Source organism: Hemitrygon akajei, chromosome 4 (assembly GCF_048418815.1).
Source record: "Hemitrygon akajei chromosome 4, sHemAka1.3, whole genome shotgun sequence".
NCBI classification, from domain to species: Eukaryota; Metazoa; Chordata; class Chondrichthyes; order Myliobatiformes; family Dasyatidae; genus Hemitrygon; species Hemitrygon akajei.
This window is the reverse complement of record NC_133127.1, coordinates 18,552,915-18,568,595: the sequence shown is the minus strand read 5'-3', so window position 1 is coordinate 18,568,595 and position 15,681 is coordinate 18,552,915. Positions and strand designations below refer to the sequence as shown.

The window sequence follows — 15,681 nt, the reverse complement described above, 5'->3', positions numbered from 1 at the left end:
AGATACTGCTAAATTCATCTAGCATTTTCTGTTTGTTGCTCTGGATTTCTGGCAGAGTCTTTTTTGCTTATAAAATATCTTTGTTTTCAGATGTTTGAAGGAAATGAACACTGATTTAAGTAAAGAATGGACCAAAAGTTTAGGCATGATTTTAACCCTGTTGGTAATTTTTGTCTCTGAATTGGGTTGTGTTGTCAGGCTCCTCTCAGTACATGAAGTATTAGCCTCAGTACCTGCTGTGGAAGTGTTACCGTATTACAGATTCTGACACATTAAACTGAGCACATGTATTCCCTTTATGGTAGCAAGGATGGCGTGGTAGTGTAGTGGTTAGTACAATCCCTTGCAGTACAGACGACCCGAGTTCAATTCCCACTGCGGTCTGTAAGGAGTTTTGTACACTCTTCCCGTGAATGCATGAGTTTCCTCTGGGTGCTCCACTTTCCTCCCTCAGTCTAAAGACGTACCGGTTGGTAGGTTGATTGATCATTGTAAATTGTCTCATGATTAGGCTAGGATTAAATTGGAGGATTGTGGGCAGCATGGCTTGGAGGGACAGAAAGGCCTATTCTGTGCTGTATCTCAATGCATAAGTAAAGGTTCTCGGAGATTCCTGGCCAAAATCTGTCTCTAAACTGATCACACCAACAGATTACTTCTCTCAAAATTCCTTTTTATTTCACAGCCAATAAGTAACGTGTTACCATGGTTACAAAATCCTTTACACAGCAGCCAATTTGGAGATGGCAAATGGCAGTGACTTCAGATCCTTTTTTTTTCCCCTGTCAGGTTGGCAGAGAGGGAGAGGTGATGAGTTCCAACAGTTTAATCCATTATTTTTAAAAAAATAAGCCTTATTTGTCACATGTGCATCAAAGCATCCAGTGAAATGTGTCATTTGAGTCAATGATCAATGTGGTCCAAGGATTTGCTGGGGTTAGCCCACAAGTGGCACCAACGTGGCATGCCCACAACTTACTAACCCTAGCCTGCGCTGTCTTCTTTTTGGAATGTGGGAGGAAACCGGAGCACCCAGAGGAAACCTTTGCAGTCACAGGTAGAACGTACAGACTCCCTACAGACAGTGGCAGGAATTGAACCCCAGTTATTGGTGTTGTAAAGCATTATGCTAACCGCTACACTACTGTGCAGCCCCTGAAAGATAACTCTAACTTTGCGAAGTTCTGAGGTCACTTATTGTGCAAGCTTCGTGCCGGCAACAGTACAGTGTTCAGAACCTGTTTGAGGTAGGCTTGCTACTTGTTTTAGATGGGAGTCTGATAAAGACATTCATGACTTCTCACTTTCTTAAAGCCAAGTAAGAACTTGTGTCAGAAAATGTCATTATTGTGATGTAGAAACCACTGCTGACAATTTGTGCACACTATGTTCCCAGAACCCAGCAGTGTTCTAAAAAAAAAAATTTTGGAAAATTGGCAAATCAGTTTATTATTGTCATATGTAATGATGAACAGTGGAAAAACTTTGTTTTGCATGCCATCCATACAGGACACATCATTTTAACAGTGCCTTGAGGTAAAACAATGACAGCATAGTGAATGTGCAGCTTGGGCATTGATATTAAAGTGAAAGGTTGTAAGGAGATAGATTTGAGGTCAAGAGGTGCCCATTCAACAGTCTTTATAATGGTAGGACAGAAGTGGGGTGGCACAGTAGCTTAGTGGTCAGTGCAACGCCTTACAGTACAGGAAACGCCCGGTTCAATTCCCGACGAAAGTTTGTACTTTCTCCCTGTGGCTACATGGGTTTCCTCCCACTGTCCAAAGGTGTACCTGTTAGTAGATTAACTGATCATTGTAAATGATACCATGTCTAGGCTAGCGTGCAGCTCGAAGGGCCTACCCTGCACTGTAACTCAATAAATAAATAAGCAAATAAAATAAAGGTTGTCCTTGAGTCTGGTTGTACCAGGCGTTTATACTTTCTGCCATTTGGCAAAAGAGAGACTGTCTGGGGTGGGTGTGGTCTTTTGATTATGTTGGCAGCTTTACCAAGGCAGTGAGAAGTGTAGACAGGTTGTGATTTCTGTGATGTGCTGAGCTGTGTCCGTACCTCTCCGTAGTCACAGGCAGAACAGTTGACAAGACCAAGCAGTTCTACATCCAGATGGGCTGTTTTCTATGGTGCATTAATTTAAAAATTGGTGAGGGTCAAAGTGGACATGCCAAATCTATTTAACCTCTTGAAGTAGGGGCACTGACGTGGCATCTACATGGTTAAACCAGTGGTGATCACCACTAACAACCTGAAACTCTGAACCCTCTTCACCTCAGTGTTGTTGACGGAAACAGGAGCATGTGCACTTTTTTTTGCCCCCTCAAAGTCAATGACCATCTCATTTGATGACATTGAGGGAATGAAGGGGTTAATGTTAAGCATTTGGTACCTTTGGGCCTGTACTTGCTGGAGTTTAGAAGAATGAGGGGCGATCTCATTGAAACGTCTGGATAGAATGGATGTGCAAAGAATGTTTTCAATAGTGGGATATGGCAACATGTCACTAAGCTCTCTATTTCCTTCCTGTACTTTGATTAATCATTATTTGACATGTGGCCCACTGTGGTGGCGTCATCTGCAAACTCGTATACAGAGTTGGAGCAATTGGAGGCTCAGTTTAATGTCCCATCCATAGACGGCTGAAGGGCTTCCAGTTGAGATTACAGCAGCGAAAGATAATTTCTTGGGTGACATCTTCAAGATAGTCAATCATTTCAGTTTTTCTACATCTTCTGCTTATTCTTTTTCTCTTAATTTTGTCTTTGAAACTGTTGGACCCTGGGATTTACAGTTGGTAGTCCAATCGAGTGAGCTAGTGCTCTGCTCTCCCTGAGAAAACTTCAGAAAATAAATGCAAGCACAAGCTACCATGAGGAGAAGCTTAGAGATGAGATGATGAGCCATGATCGACTACATTTCTTGCTGATTTAAGTGTCAAGAAAGATTGAAACATCGAGGCAAAAGCAGCGGAGAGTGAGTGGTTCTGGAGGGCCCGCTAGTACTTGTCACTGCCTTGGAGGGGCCACTGGTTCATGTGTCTTCCATCAGAGAGGCTTCTGGGTCCTGATGCTCTTGGAGATGTTATTGAAGTTCTGAGATTTATGGGTTGGACTGTAGAATGAAGAAACCGTAGTTCATATTGGCCACTTTCAGTTGTGTTTTTTTTCCTGTTCTTTCTTGTTGCCGATTTGGTGGGGGGGGGGGGGGTGTTGGATGATCTGTTATTGTGCGAGGGAGGGGCTGGGGGATTTTGGGTTTTGTGATTTTTTTGTTTGTCGTTTTGAACGGGTGGGGTTTCAACTGCTTCTGTGTTTTTCTGTATTATGGCTGTCTGGAGAAGACAAATCTCAGTTGCATTCTGCATAGGTTAGGCACTCTAGGATGAAAAAGGAATAAAGGCGTAGACTATTTTCTAAATGGGGAGAAATTTCAGAAAGCAGAGGTGCAAAGGGACGTGGAAGTCCTTGTGCAGGTTTCCTTAAAGGTTAACTTGCAGGTTGATTCAGCAATGAGGAGCGAAATGCAATGTTAGCATTCATTTCATGAGGACTAGAATATACAGTAAAAGCTTGGATGTAATGCCAAGGCTTTATTAGGCATTGGTCAGACCACATTTCTGGTTTTGAGAGCAGTTTTGGGTCCCATGTCGAAGGGAGGATGTGCTAGCATTGGGGAAGGTTCAGAGATGTTCAAATAGTGCTAGTCAAACCTGTATGTTGGATTGAACTTGGAAGCGAGGTGAGTACATTTCAGCTCATCTTAGTTTTATTGCTGTCTGTTCTGTGGAACCAGCCAATATGTATGTTGGATGTCATTCATCTGAATACTGATGTACCCACTGCTGGTGTGACTGTTACTACTGAGTGACTCTGTGCTACAAAAATTGGATTATAGGGTTTTTTTTAAATTTTATTAAACAAAAATCACTCCCAGGTTCTGCCTTAACTCTCCTTTATGCTAATAAAGTTAACATTTGAGAATTTCAGGAAAATTTATGGAGAAGGATGGGACTGTTCCTTGGAAATTTGAAATGTGTCAGATATTATGACAGATGCTGGTGATAATAAACCTGATTCTGTTAAGGTTCTAAATTGGAGACAGACCAATTTTAATGGGCTCAGATGAGACCTGGCAGGTGTGGACTGGAAGTTGCTTCCCAGCAAAGAGATGGTTGGTGAGTGCGAGGCCCTCAAAAGTGAACGTAATCATGGGACAATTTACAATGGCCAATTAACCTAGCAACTGGTACATCTTTGAACTGTGAGAGGAAACCAGAGCACTTGGAGGATGCTCACATGGTCACGGAGCAGTCCAAACTCCTTACAGGCAGTGGCGGGAATTGAACCTGTGCTGTAAAGCATTGTGCTAACCACTACACTACTGTGCCGTACTGTTATAATAGAGCAATCTGTTTTTCTGTAACATTGTGAAAATGAATTCAAGTGTTGGGGAATTGATATGAATAACATCCAATACTCTGAAGTGTAGTAGTCCAGCAAAGTTTCAAGCGTGTTGGATTAACAGATCTAATGTAACTGCAACATATTGAGTGAGAATAAAGTCCTCGCCTAACCCCTTTGCATCAAGCCTGAAAATTCCCCCCTCTGCATCCTCCCCTTCTGCCTCGAGGGTATCTCCAACGACGGTCTGATTGTTATTGTGATCTCTTCTCTCACTCCCACTTGAAATCTTACCTGCCTACTGGTTCGGCGTTCTTTCCTGCCCTGCATCTCTGTCAACGGAACAATTTGGCCTGTGATGTCCACCTTTAAGAGCCAGCCTTGGATGTAGCCAAGTTTCTAAAAACTGCTGCCTGCTGTTTGCTTTTACAACGGAGCCTAGAGATGACACTGAAACAATGGTTCCGATTTTGTGTTGAGCTGACTGGTTCAGTATTTGCTGTTTATTTCCTTTGACAAGGCAGAGAGTTCACACCTTCTCATACCCCACGTGGCTATCCACAGCCTCCCCTCACAGATTTTCTCTACACTACCCATTGTCTTCATAAAGCGTGCAACATTATCAAAAGAGCCCAAAATGCCCACTGTTTATTCCCCTCTATAGCTGCTGCCTGACTTGCTGAGTTCCTCCAGCATCTTCTGCGTTGCTCAAGGTTTCCAGCATCTGCAGATCTTTTGTTGATGAGCATTATCGAAGACCCTGCCCACCTTGGGCAACCTCTCTCCTTCCTCACTCCCGTCAGGCAGCAGGTACAAAGGCTCGGGGGTGAGGGTCGGGCCGGGCCGGTGCGGCTTGCTGCTCCGCCACATCTGCTCTGCTCTTGGCTGAGGGTGAGGACCTGCAATGAAAAACTTGCAGCATCATAGACGCGCAGTTCAAAAGTTCAAAGTACAGGTGTCACCACACACAACCCTGAAATTCAATTTCTTGCTGGCATACTTGGCAAATCTATAGAATAGTAACTATAACAAATCAACAATGAGAAATCAACCGGAGTACAGAAGGCGACAAAAATGCAAATATAAATAACAAGAACATGAATTAACAAGATAAAGTCCTTAAAACGAGATCATTGGTTATGGAACATCTCAATGGCTGGGCAAGTGAGTGAGGTGATCCACTTTGTTCCAGAGCCTGATGGTTGAGGAATGCTAACTGTTCCTGAACCTGGTGGTGTGAGTCCGGCGTCTTCTACCTGGCGACAGCATGGCCTGGGTGGTGGTGATCGCTGATGATGGATGCTGCTTTCCTGCGACAGTGTTTCATGTAGATGCGCTCAGTGGTTGGGGGGGCATTTCCCGTGATATACTGGGCAGAATCCACTACATTTTGTAGGATTTTTCGTTCAATGGCATTGATATTTCCATACCAGGTTGTGATGCAGCCAGTCAGCATACTCTCCAATGCACATCCATGGAAGTTCGTCAAAGTTTTAGATGTCCTGCTGAATCTCCTCGGTATCATATAATTTAGCATTCACAAGATAAACATGAAAGATAAATTCAAAATTTTTATAATTTGTCAATGACTATTGTTGATCAAGACATAACCATCTTATCTCTGCTTTGATACACCAAAGATTCATTTGTAAATGCAACACACACAAAATGCTGGTGGAACACAACAGGCCAGGCAGCATCTATAGGAAGAAGCACTGTCACCTCGAAAGAGTCTTTCAGTGCTTCTTCCTATAGATGCTACCTGGCCTGCTATGTTCCACCAGCATTTTGTGTGCGTTGCTTGAATATCCAGCATCTGCAGATTTCCTCATATTCATTTGTATATATCTGACCTAGCACAGAAGTGCTTTCTTTGTAATTGTACTACAGCTAAAACTTTGATAAACCTCTACAGGTGTGTGGTGGAGGATAAATTGTCTGCATCACATCCTGGTATGGAAACAAAAAAAAAAGTCCCTTGAATAGAAAGTCCTGCAAAAGAAAATGGTGGATATGGCCCAGTCCATCACAGGTGAAGTCTTCCCCACCATTGAGCACATCTACACAGAGCACTATCACAGGGAAGTAGCATCAATCGTCAGGGACCCCTACACCCATCAAGAATCTCACCACCAGGTTTTGGAACAGTTATTACCCCTTGCCCATCAGGCTCTTGAACAGATGAGGACAACTTCTCTTGCCCCATCATTGAGAAGTTCCCACAAACTAGGAACTTACTTTCAAGGACTTTACATCTCCTGTTCTTTATTGCTGACTTATTCATTTTTATTATATCTTCTTTATGTGCACAGTTTGTCTTCTGCATTTTGGCTGAACACCCATTGATTCTGTTATTCTATAGATTTATTGAGTATTCCTGCAAGAAAGTGAATCTCAGGGTAGTGTGTGGAGACATATATACTTTGATAGAGCACCCAATCTAACTAATCATGGTATTTGCAATTTGTCTACCTGCACTGCACTTCAATTGTAACTGTAAAACTATATCCTGTCTTCCTTTTTTTTAAATCACATCATTTCAATTGTGTGACATTATCTGGATAGCACACCAAACCCTTCACTGTATCTTGTACATGGGACAATAATAATCTGACGCCAGTACAGATTTGGCATTTCTAAACAAAAAAAAACACTCGGTTGGGCAAAACTGCCCCTGTATTCTCACCTATTTTTTTTTGTGCTGAAATTTGCAGTAGGAGTTTGCATCCATGATGTTTCTGCTTTAGTTGGGAGTGGTACCCACTGAGCTCTGGTTAAATTTGTTAATAGTAATTCTGGCCATTCTCCACTGTTGGGTCACTTTTCAAATCATTAATTGCAATCTGTTATGAAGGCACTTGGCTGGATTTTAATAAGGATGAAAGTATGTTTGGAGCATACTTATTCCTGAAGTCAAATGAGAAAGTGACCTTGTTCATTTAGTTTCTGAAAGTTTCCATGAAGCATAAACTGTGTGCTGAAGATGTAAGCTATGTCTTCTCCTCTGGATGGCATTTTTTTTTGCTTTTGCATACTGTTTTTCTGTTTAACATTCAACATTGCAATGCAGGTAATTGGGAGACCACCACATTTCATAAACTTGTCTTTATGTGCTGTGTATTTCAGATTTGTACTACAGGTATAACAGGGAGACCTGTTATGCCAGGCAGAGGAAGTCTGGAACTGATCCAAACCGAAAACTACATGCTACAGTCAGCAATAGTAAACTCTTGCCTGGTTACTAGCCAAACAATAATCTTATAAAATCCAGAAGGAAGTTTGCCACAGAATATTGAAATCTCTCAAATGCTGAAAGGCATTGATAGAGTGGATATGGAGAGGATGTTTCCTATGGTGGGGGAGTCTAAGACCAGAGGACACAGCCTCAGAATAGAGGGACGTCCATTTAGAACACTGAGGAGGAATTTCTTTAGCTAGAGAGTGGTGAATCTGTGGAATTCATTGCCACAGCAGCTGTGGAGCCAAGTCATTATATTTAAGGCTGAGGGTGATGGATTCTTGATTCATGAAGTGATACGGGGAGAAGGCAAGAGATTGTGGGCCTGAGAGGGAAATGGATCAACCAGGATGAAATACCAGAGCAGACTATTGGGGAAAATGGCCTAATTTTGCTTCTACATCTTATGGTCAGAACATAGAAAATGCCCTTCAGCCCATCGTGTAGCGGGGACCTTTTAACATGCAAGATTAATTTAACACTTGCTCCTACACAGCCATGGGGCAATTGACATTGTAACTGTACGTAGCACACAAGGTGCGGATGCTATCACTACAAAGGATTGCCTTACTTGATGTATACATGGTGTATGTGAAATAGTGATAAAGGAAACGTATCAGAATCGGATTTAGTATCACTGGCAGATGTGGTGAAATTTGTTAACTTTGTGGCAGGAGTATAAACGATAAATATAGGAAAATACTGAGTTACAGTAATTGTCTGTATAACCCTACTAAATAGTTAAGTTAAAATAAGTAGTGCAAAAATAACAAAAAAAAAAGTAGTGGGGTAATCTTCCTGGGTTCAATGTCAATTTAGGAATCGTATAGCAGGTGGGAAGAAGCTGTTCCTGAATCGCTGACTGTGTGCCTTCAGGCATCTGTACCTCCTTCCCGACGGTAACAGTGCGAATAGGGCCTGTCCTGGGTGGTGGGGATCCTTAGTGATGGACACCGTCTTCCAGGGGCAAGCTGCTTGAAGATGTTTCAGATACTACCCATGATAGAGCTAACAAATTTTACAATTCTTTTGCAACTTATTTCGATTTTGTGCAGCAGCAGCCTTCCTCTCACCCCCCCACCCCCCTACCCGACCCATCGCATACCAGACAATGATGCAGCCGGTCAAAATGGTACATTTTTAGAAGTTTGAGTGTTTTATTTTCTTACAAACCAAATCTCCTCAAACTCCTAATGAGATGTAGCCACTGTTCTGCCTTCCTTATAGCTGTATCTATATGTTGTGTCCAGGTTGGGTCCAAGGAACTTGAAATTGCTCACTCTCTCCATTTCTACTCCCTCTGAGGTGGTGGGAAGGGGGAAGTAGATAAAGAATAGTTAAAGAATAATGGGAATTGGATCTCAGAGCATTGTTTCTGGATGGGTGACTCTCTTGTTGATGTCTTTTTGTTCTGAAGGGAAACGGCAAACTTGGTGTGAATTCTTTCTGTCTTCACCTCTCGGGTCAATTGAACCCATGACTGAGAAGAGGTGACTGAGCCTCCTTATTTCACAGTGTGGCTTTGCCTTCAGTCTTTGCGTGATGAATTTGGAGCACAACAGTGCAGGTCTGCCTCCTTTTAATTAGCGTGTCAATAGACATCCTTCACTTTCCTAAACAACATTGTTGACAATAACAGGTTGCAGTGATGTATCAGGGTGTTTGGCTAGAAGGGGGAGGAGCAAAGAATTGAAATAGAAACCTATTGAGTCGCAGCAGATAAGATTAGGAGTGGTGATCCAAAATATTGGTTAAGGTTAGCCCATGATACTCTATTTTTGAATTAGTTTTTAAAATGTTGGAAGTTGATGAATTAAGTGTTAATTGTTCTAGTTTTCACTTTTGCCTTGGCTCGTTGAAGAGCATGCAGGAGTTGTTGATTGTGATTTGGGAAGATGCGTGGAAGGTGGAGAATCTGATGGGTGTTTTTGAGGTAATGACGTCATCATTATACTCGGCCACTGTAGGTGCACCTGCTCATTAATACAAATATCTAATCAGTCAGTCATGTAACAGCAACTCAATGCATAAAAACAGGGCCAAGAGATTCAGTTGTTGTTCTGACCAGACATCAGAATAGGGAAGAAATTTAAGCTAAGTGATTTTTGACTGTGGAGTGATTGTCGGTGCCAGATGGGATGGTTTGAGTATCTTAAACAGTTGATCTCTTGGAGTTTTTGTGCACAACAGTCTCCAGAGTTTACAGGGAATAGTGTGAAAAACGAAAGAAAACAAATCCAGTGAGCGTACATTCTGTAGGCAAAAATGCCTTGTTATTGAAGGAGGTCAGAGGAGAATGGCCAGACTGGTTCAAGCTGATATTTGGGGTAGGAACTCAAATTACGACACCTTGCATCAGTGGTGTGCTGAAGAGCATCACTGAATGCACAACATGCCAACCCTTGAAGCAGCAAAAGACACAAATATGCACTCGACCATACTATTCTGTATGGGAGGTATCTAATATAAAGTGGCTACTGAATGTATTTGCACAGAACTGCAGGAGGGAGAGGACACAGAAAATCAAGTCTTAAGCAGAAGTTGTCATGATGAACATTGGCAGTGATACATCAAGGAGTTAATGTTCCTCATCATTATTGAAGTAACTTTGCAGCTCTTTTGATTTTGGAAATTTTGCCCCTTTTTTTCCCAAACTGGCCAGTGGAATAAATGATATTGTCTTTGTCTTTATTCTGTAAATTATTTATTTTTAGTTTCTAAAATTACACATTGTTTAAAGATCTTCTAGCTAAGTACTTGCACTCGCATTGTTCATCTTTCAGATGAGATGCAGTTGGCATTCTTTCAAAGAGCAAGAACCTTTTCCCAAGAGTGTTGGCCAAGAATATAATTTAGCCAGCAGTTCTAAAGATACTTTCTCCTTGATATCTCAGCATTTCAAACAAGACTTTGCTGTATGAAAAATGGTGGTCCTGTTTCCTACATTAGTGGTAATTTATTTTTTTTAACAGCAAAATGCTTTGAGAGGTTCTGAGACAGACTTTCCAGATGATCAGGTTTTGGGGATTAATATTCTTGGACAAATGGAAATGTTTTTGGTGCTAACGTTCTGAGGGAATGAATGCAAAGTAGTTTGTGGGAGTCAGTAGACTGTTTCAATGATAAGGTTCCATAGCCAGACTTGCTGCCAGTTACACTGCGGGCGTTTAGGGCAGCAATGAAGGTCCCCCATCTCTGGTGGTGTTCAGGGCTTCCTTCATCATGTCAGTAGCTTCCTTTCGCTTTTCACTATTGTTAGTCAATGGAAGTCCTGGGTGGAGACTCGGGAATGCTATTGTACTCGGATGTAGAAGGATTCTTCATTGCTATTTCCATAACAATTTTGTTTTGCCAGTCAGGGTTGTTGGCCCTGAGCTGAACCCCCGAACCTGGAGGACTGGTGGACCACTCTTAGTCTGGCTCCCTCCCTTTGACCTGTTTAGCATGGGTGACCCTACCAAGAGCCAAAGCATAAGGCTGACTCCAGCCAACAAAGCTCATTGATTCATTGAGGCACGCAAACTTCCAAACTACAAGGTGTGGTCCTCTTGGAGGTCAGTAGCTAGAGAATCAGATTTGTTATTATTCGCAGTTGTGAAATTAGTTCTGTGGCAGCAGAATATGGAATACATATATTACAATGAAATACTTGTACATAAAATTAAATAAGTCCTGCAAAAATAGTGAGGTAATGTTTATGGGTTGGTTCATTGTCCACTCAGAAATCGGATGACAGAGGGGAAGAAGCTGTTCCTGGAACACTGAGTGTGGGTCTTCAGGCTCATGTACCTTTCCCTGATGGTAGTAATGAGAAGAGGGCATGTCCTGGGTAGTGGGGGGGGGGGGGGGGGGAATGCAGAGTTGAGAAGCAAATGGCCTTGTGTTGCCAGATGATGGCGGGAGTGTACTTAGTAATGAGCCTGAGGGAGTTTGATGCGTACTTGTAAAGGGTGGTGGTTGGGAAGAAAAGACTGACAACAAAAGCACAAGACTAATTTGGATACTTTTTCAAAGAACAAGAACAGGTGAGATGGGCCAAATTATCTCCTTTTGTATTTTGACTCTTTGCAGTATGGTTGCATCTCAATAGTTTTTTTGAACTCGTCTTTCTAGCTGAACACTAAAGTGACTCAAAATTCTGTAGCTTGTTTTGGCATTGCCAACCCTCTCCCTGCCCTGAAGGTGATCTACAGAGCCATAAATCAGATATATTAGAAAGAAGAGTGGACGTTTAGCCACTCCAGGCTAATTCCAAATTTTTATCAGATGGGTTGGTGGGGGGGAGGGGAAATGGAACCCTAAGCAGCAGGAGGGCTGGACAGGGCTAGATTTCCTCTATGTTGGGGAACCATACACCCTCTTCCCTCTCCCCCATTTAGGACCCCAAACAATCCTTCCAGGTGAGGCAACGCTTCACCTACGAATCTGCTGGGGTCGTCTAATGTGTCCAGTGCTCCTGATGTAGCCATCTCTAAATTGGTGAGACCTGTTGTAAATTGGGGACAGCTTTGAGCTCTTCCGCTCCATCTGCCACAAGTGGAAATTCCCAATGGCCAAACGTTTTAATTCTGATTCCCGTTACGATGTGTTGCTCCATGGCCTCTTGTGCCAAGATGAGGCCACCCTCAGTGTGGAAGAGCAACACCTTGTATTCTGTCTGGGTGCCTACCCTCCAACTTGATGGCATGAAAATCAATTTCCTCTTCCAGTGAACAAATTTCCTGCTCCCTCATCCCTCACTTCCTCTATTCCCCACTCCAACCTTTCACTACTTCTCACCTGCCTATTACCACCCCTTGGGTTCCCCACCTCTTCCCTTTCTCCTGTTGCCCACTCATCTCTCCTATCAGACTCTTTCTTATCTGGCCCTTCACCATTCCCACCCAGCTGGTTCACCTATTACCTTCCAGCTAGCTTCTTTCCCCTCCCCACACTTTTTTATTCTTTCTTCCCTGTTTCTTCATCTTGATGAAGGGTCTCTGTCTGAAAAATGAACTGTTTACTCTTTTCCATGCATTCTGCCTGTCCTCCTGAGATCCTCCAGCATTGTGTGTGTGTGTGTGTGTGACTTTGCTTTGGATTTCCAGCATCTACAGACTTTCTTATTTGTGGTGGTTCAGGGAGGGATGGGGCTGGCAGCTAGATGATCCGATGTTCTGAGGTGCAGGTGTAGGATGAAAGAGGGGTAGTTCTATTTTTTTCTGATTCAGGAGAACAGACACAGACATACTTTATTGATCCTGAGGGAAATTGGGTTTCGTTACAGTCGCACCAACCAAGAATAGTGTAGAAATATAGCAATATAAAACCATAAATAATTAAATAATAATAAGTAAATTATGCCAAGTGGAAATAAGTCCAGGACCAGCCTATTGGCTCAGGGTGTCTGACACTCTGAGGGAGGAGTTGTAAAGTTTGATGGCCACAGGCAGGAATGACTTCCTATGCCGCTCAGTGTTACATCTCGGTGGAATGAGTCTCTGGCTGAATGTACTCCTGTGCCTAACCAGTACATTATGGAGTGGATGGGAGTCATTGTCCAAGATGGCATGCAACTTGGACAGCATCCCCTTTTCAGACACCACCGTCAGAGAGTCCAGTTCCACCCCCACAACATCACTGGCCTTACAAATGAGTTTGTTGATTCTATTGGTGTCTGCTACCCTCAATCTGCTGCCCCAGCACACAACAGCAAACATGATAGCACTGGTCACCACAGACTCGTAGAACATCCTCAGCATTGTCTGGCAGATGTTAAAGGACCTCTCTCTCCTCGGGGAAATAGAGACGGTTCTGACCCTTCTTGTCGACAGCCTCAGTGTTCTTTGACCAGTCCAGTTTATTGTCAATTCGCATCCCCAGGTATTTGTAATCCTCCACCATGTCCACACTGACCCCTTGGATGGAAACAGGGGTCACCGGTGCCTTAGCCCTCCTCAGGTCCACCACTAGCTCCTTAGTCTTTTCCTGTCACAGCATGTCATAGCAGTAGTTGGGGAGATGAAATCACTGAAGGCTCCTTCATACAGGCTTTATGGATGGATCTGAGAAGTAAGTGAATAAAGATCATGTTAGAGTTGTAATATAGGCCCCCAAATAGTTCAGAGGAATTAGAGAACAAATATGTGGGCTGATTGTGCAGTGGCAAGAACTGTGTTATTCTAGCAAGTATTCTTTAACTTGGATTGGGACTCTGGTAGTACTTGGAGCTTAAATGGAGTGAAATTTAAGTGTTTTGGAATATCTTCTTGGACCATATACACTGTGGCCACTTTATTGAGTACCTCCTGTAATGAGCATAACACTACAGCACTAGCTGTAAGATCAGTGTTTAATTCCTGAGGCAGTTTTTGCATTCTCCGTTACATTCTCCACCCACATTCTGAAGGTGTAAGGTTAAGTTTAGTAAATCTATGTAGGCACTGGAAAGAAGGTGAGTTTCGGGTTTGCCTCCAGCACAGTTTGATGCCAGCTATGCATTTTCTCTGTACGTTTCGATGTACATGTGACAAATAAAGCTAATCTTTTATTTTTTTATATTATTGGGATACAGTGCTGAGGAGGTCCTTCGAGCCACGCCACCCAGCAATCCTCCAATTTAACGCTAGCCTAACCATGGGACAACTTACAATAACTAATCAACCTACCGGCCTGTAGTCTTTGGACTGTGGGAGGAACTGTGCACCTGGGGGGTGGGGGGAACCCGCGCTTTCACGAGGAGAACATGTAAACTCCTTGCAGGCGGCGATGGGAATTGAACCCAGGTTGCCTGATCTGAAAAGCGTTGTGCTAACCACTACGCTACTCTGCCATCACTTATCTTTTGATCGAATAATTAAGTGCTTGAAGATGAGTCTACAGCAGCCATTGTCATTACATGCGTCTTCAAATTGATGCCAACTATCTTTTTGCTTTTAATCCAGATACCCCAGTACCAACCGTGAATGGGCACTACCTGCAGGAGAGTGGTGAGTAGATTCTATTTTCCTTTCCATGGTGAGAAAGCAAATGCGATGTTAGCTTTCATTTCATGAGGGCTAAAATATAAAAGCAAGGATGTAATGTTGAGACTTTATAAAACACAGGTGAGGCATCGCTTGGAATATTGTGAGCAGTTTTGGGCCCCTTTTCTGAGAAAAGATGTACTGATATTGGAGAGGGTTCAAAGGAGGTTCATGAAAATGATTCCAGGATTGAAAGGCTTATTGTATGGTGAACATTTGAAGGCTATAGTTCTGTATTTGCTGGAATTCAGAATAAGGGATAACCTCATTGAAACCTACCTATCGAATGTTGAAAGGCCTTGGTAGAGTGAATGTGGAGAGGATGTTTCCTACAGTCGGGAGTCTAAGACCAGAGGACACAGCCTCCATAGAAGGGCCTCCTTTCAGAATGGAGGTGAGGAGGAATTTCTTTAGCCAGAGAGTGGTGAGGCTATGGAATTTGTTGCCACAGGTGGCTTTGGAGGCCAAGTCATTGGATATATTTAAGGCTGAAGTTGATAGATTCATGACTGGTCAGGGCATGAAGAGATGCAGGAGAAGGCAGGAGATTAGGGCTGAGAGGAAAACTGATCAGCCATGAAGAAATAGTGGAGCAGACTCAATGGGCCAAATGGCCTAATTCTGTTCATATCATGTGGTCTTAGTTGGACCTGCACCTACAGCTTTGCTGGCAGCTCATTTCCACATTCAGACCAACATCTGAGTGAAGAAATTCCCCCCCGTCCCTCCCAGATTTCTCCTTAAATATTTCACTTTTCTCCATAAACCTAGATCTAATGAGAAAAAGACTACATGCATTTACTCAACCTGTACCACCGCCCCCCCCATAAATTTGTATCCCTCTTTAAGATCACTCCTCACTTTCTGAACTCCAGGAGGAAAAAGCCCTAACCTATCAATCTTTCCCTAACTCTTAGGTCCTTAAGTACTGGTAAAGTCCTTGTAAGTTTTCTCTGCACTCTTTCAAGCTTATTGCTATCTTTGCTGTAGTTGTGTGACCAGAGCTGCATTCAATACCCTA

The 15,681-nt window shown here is 42.9% G+C and overlaps 1 protein-coding gene across 4 annotated transcripts in view; it reads left to right on the top strand.

Annotated features, from left to right (window-relative positions):
- The window catches only part of slc4a11 (solute carrier family 4 member 11), a 303,412-nt gene that overhangs the window by 117,562 nt on the left and 170,169 nt on the right, over window positions 1-15,681 (top strand). For all 4 annotated transcript variants that reach the window (XM_073042123.1, XM_073042124.1, XM_073042122.1 and 1 more), the window contains one exon: window positions 14,580-14,624. Coding sequence is in view for 1 of the 4 variants with exons in the window: in XM_073042122.1 (XP_072898223.1) it covers window positions 14,580-14,624 (45 nt within the window). In the remaining 3 variants the exon portion in view is untranslated. The remainder of the gene's footprint in view (window positions 1-14,579; window positions 14,625-15,681) is intronic.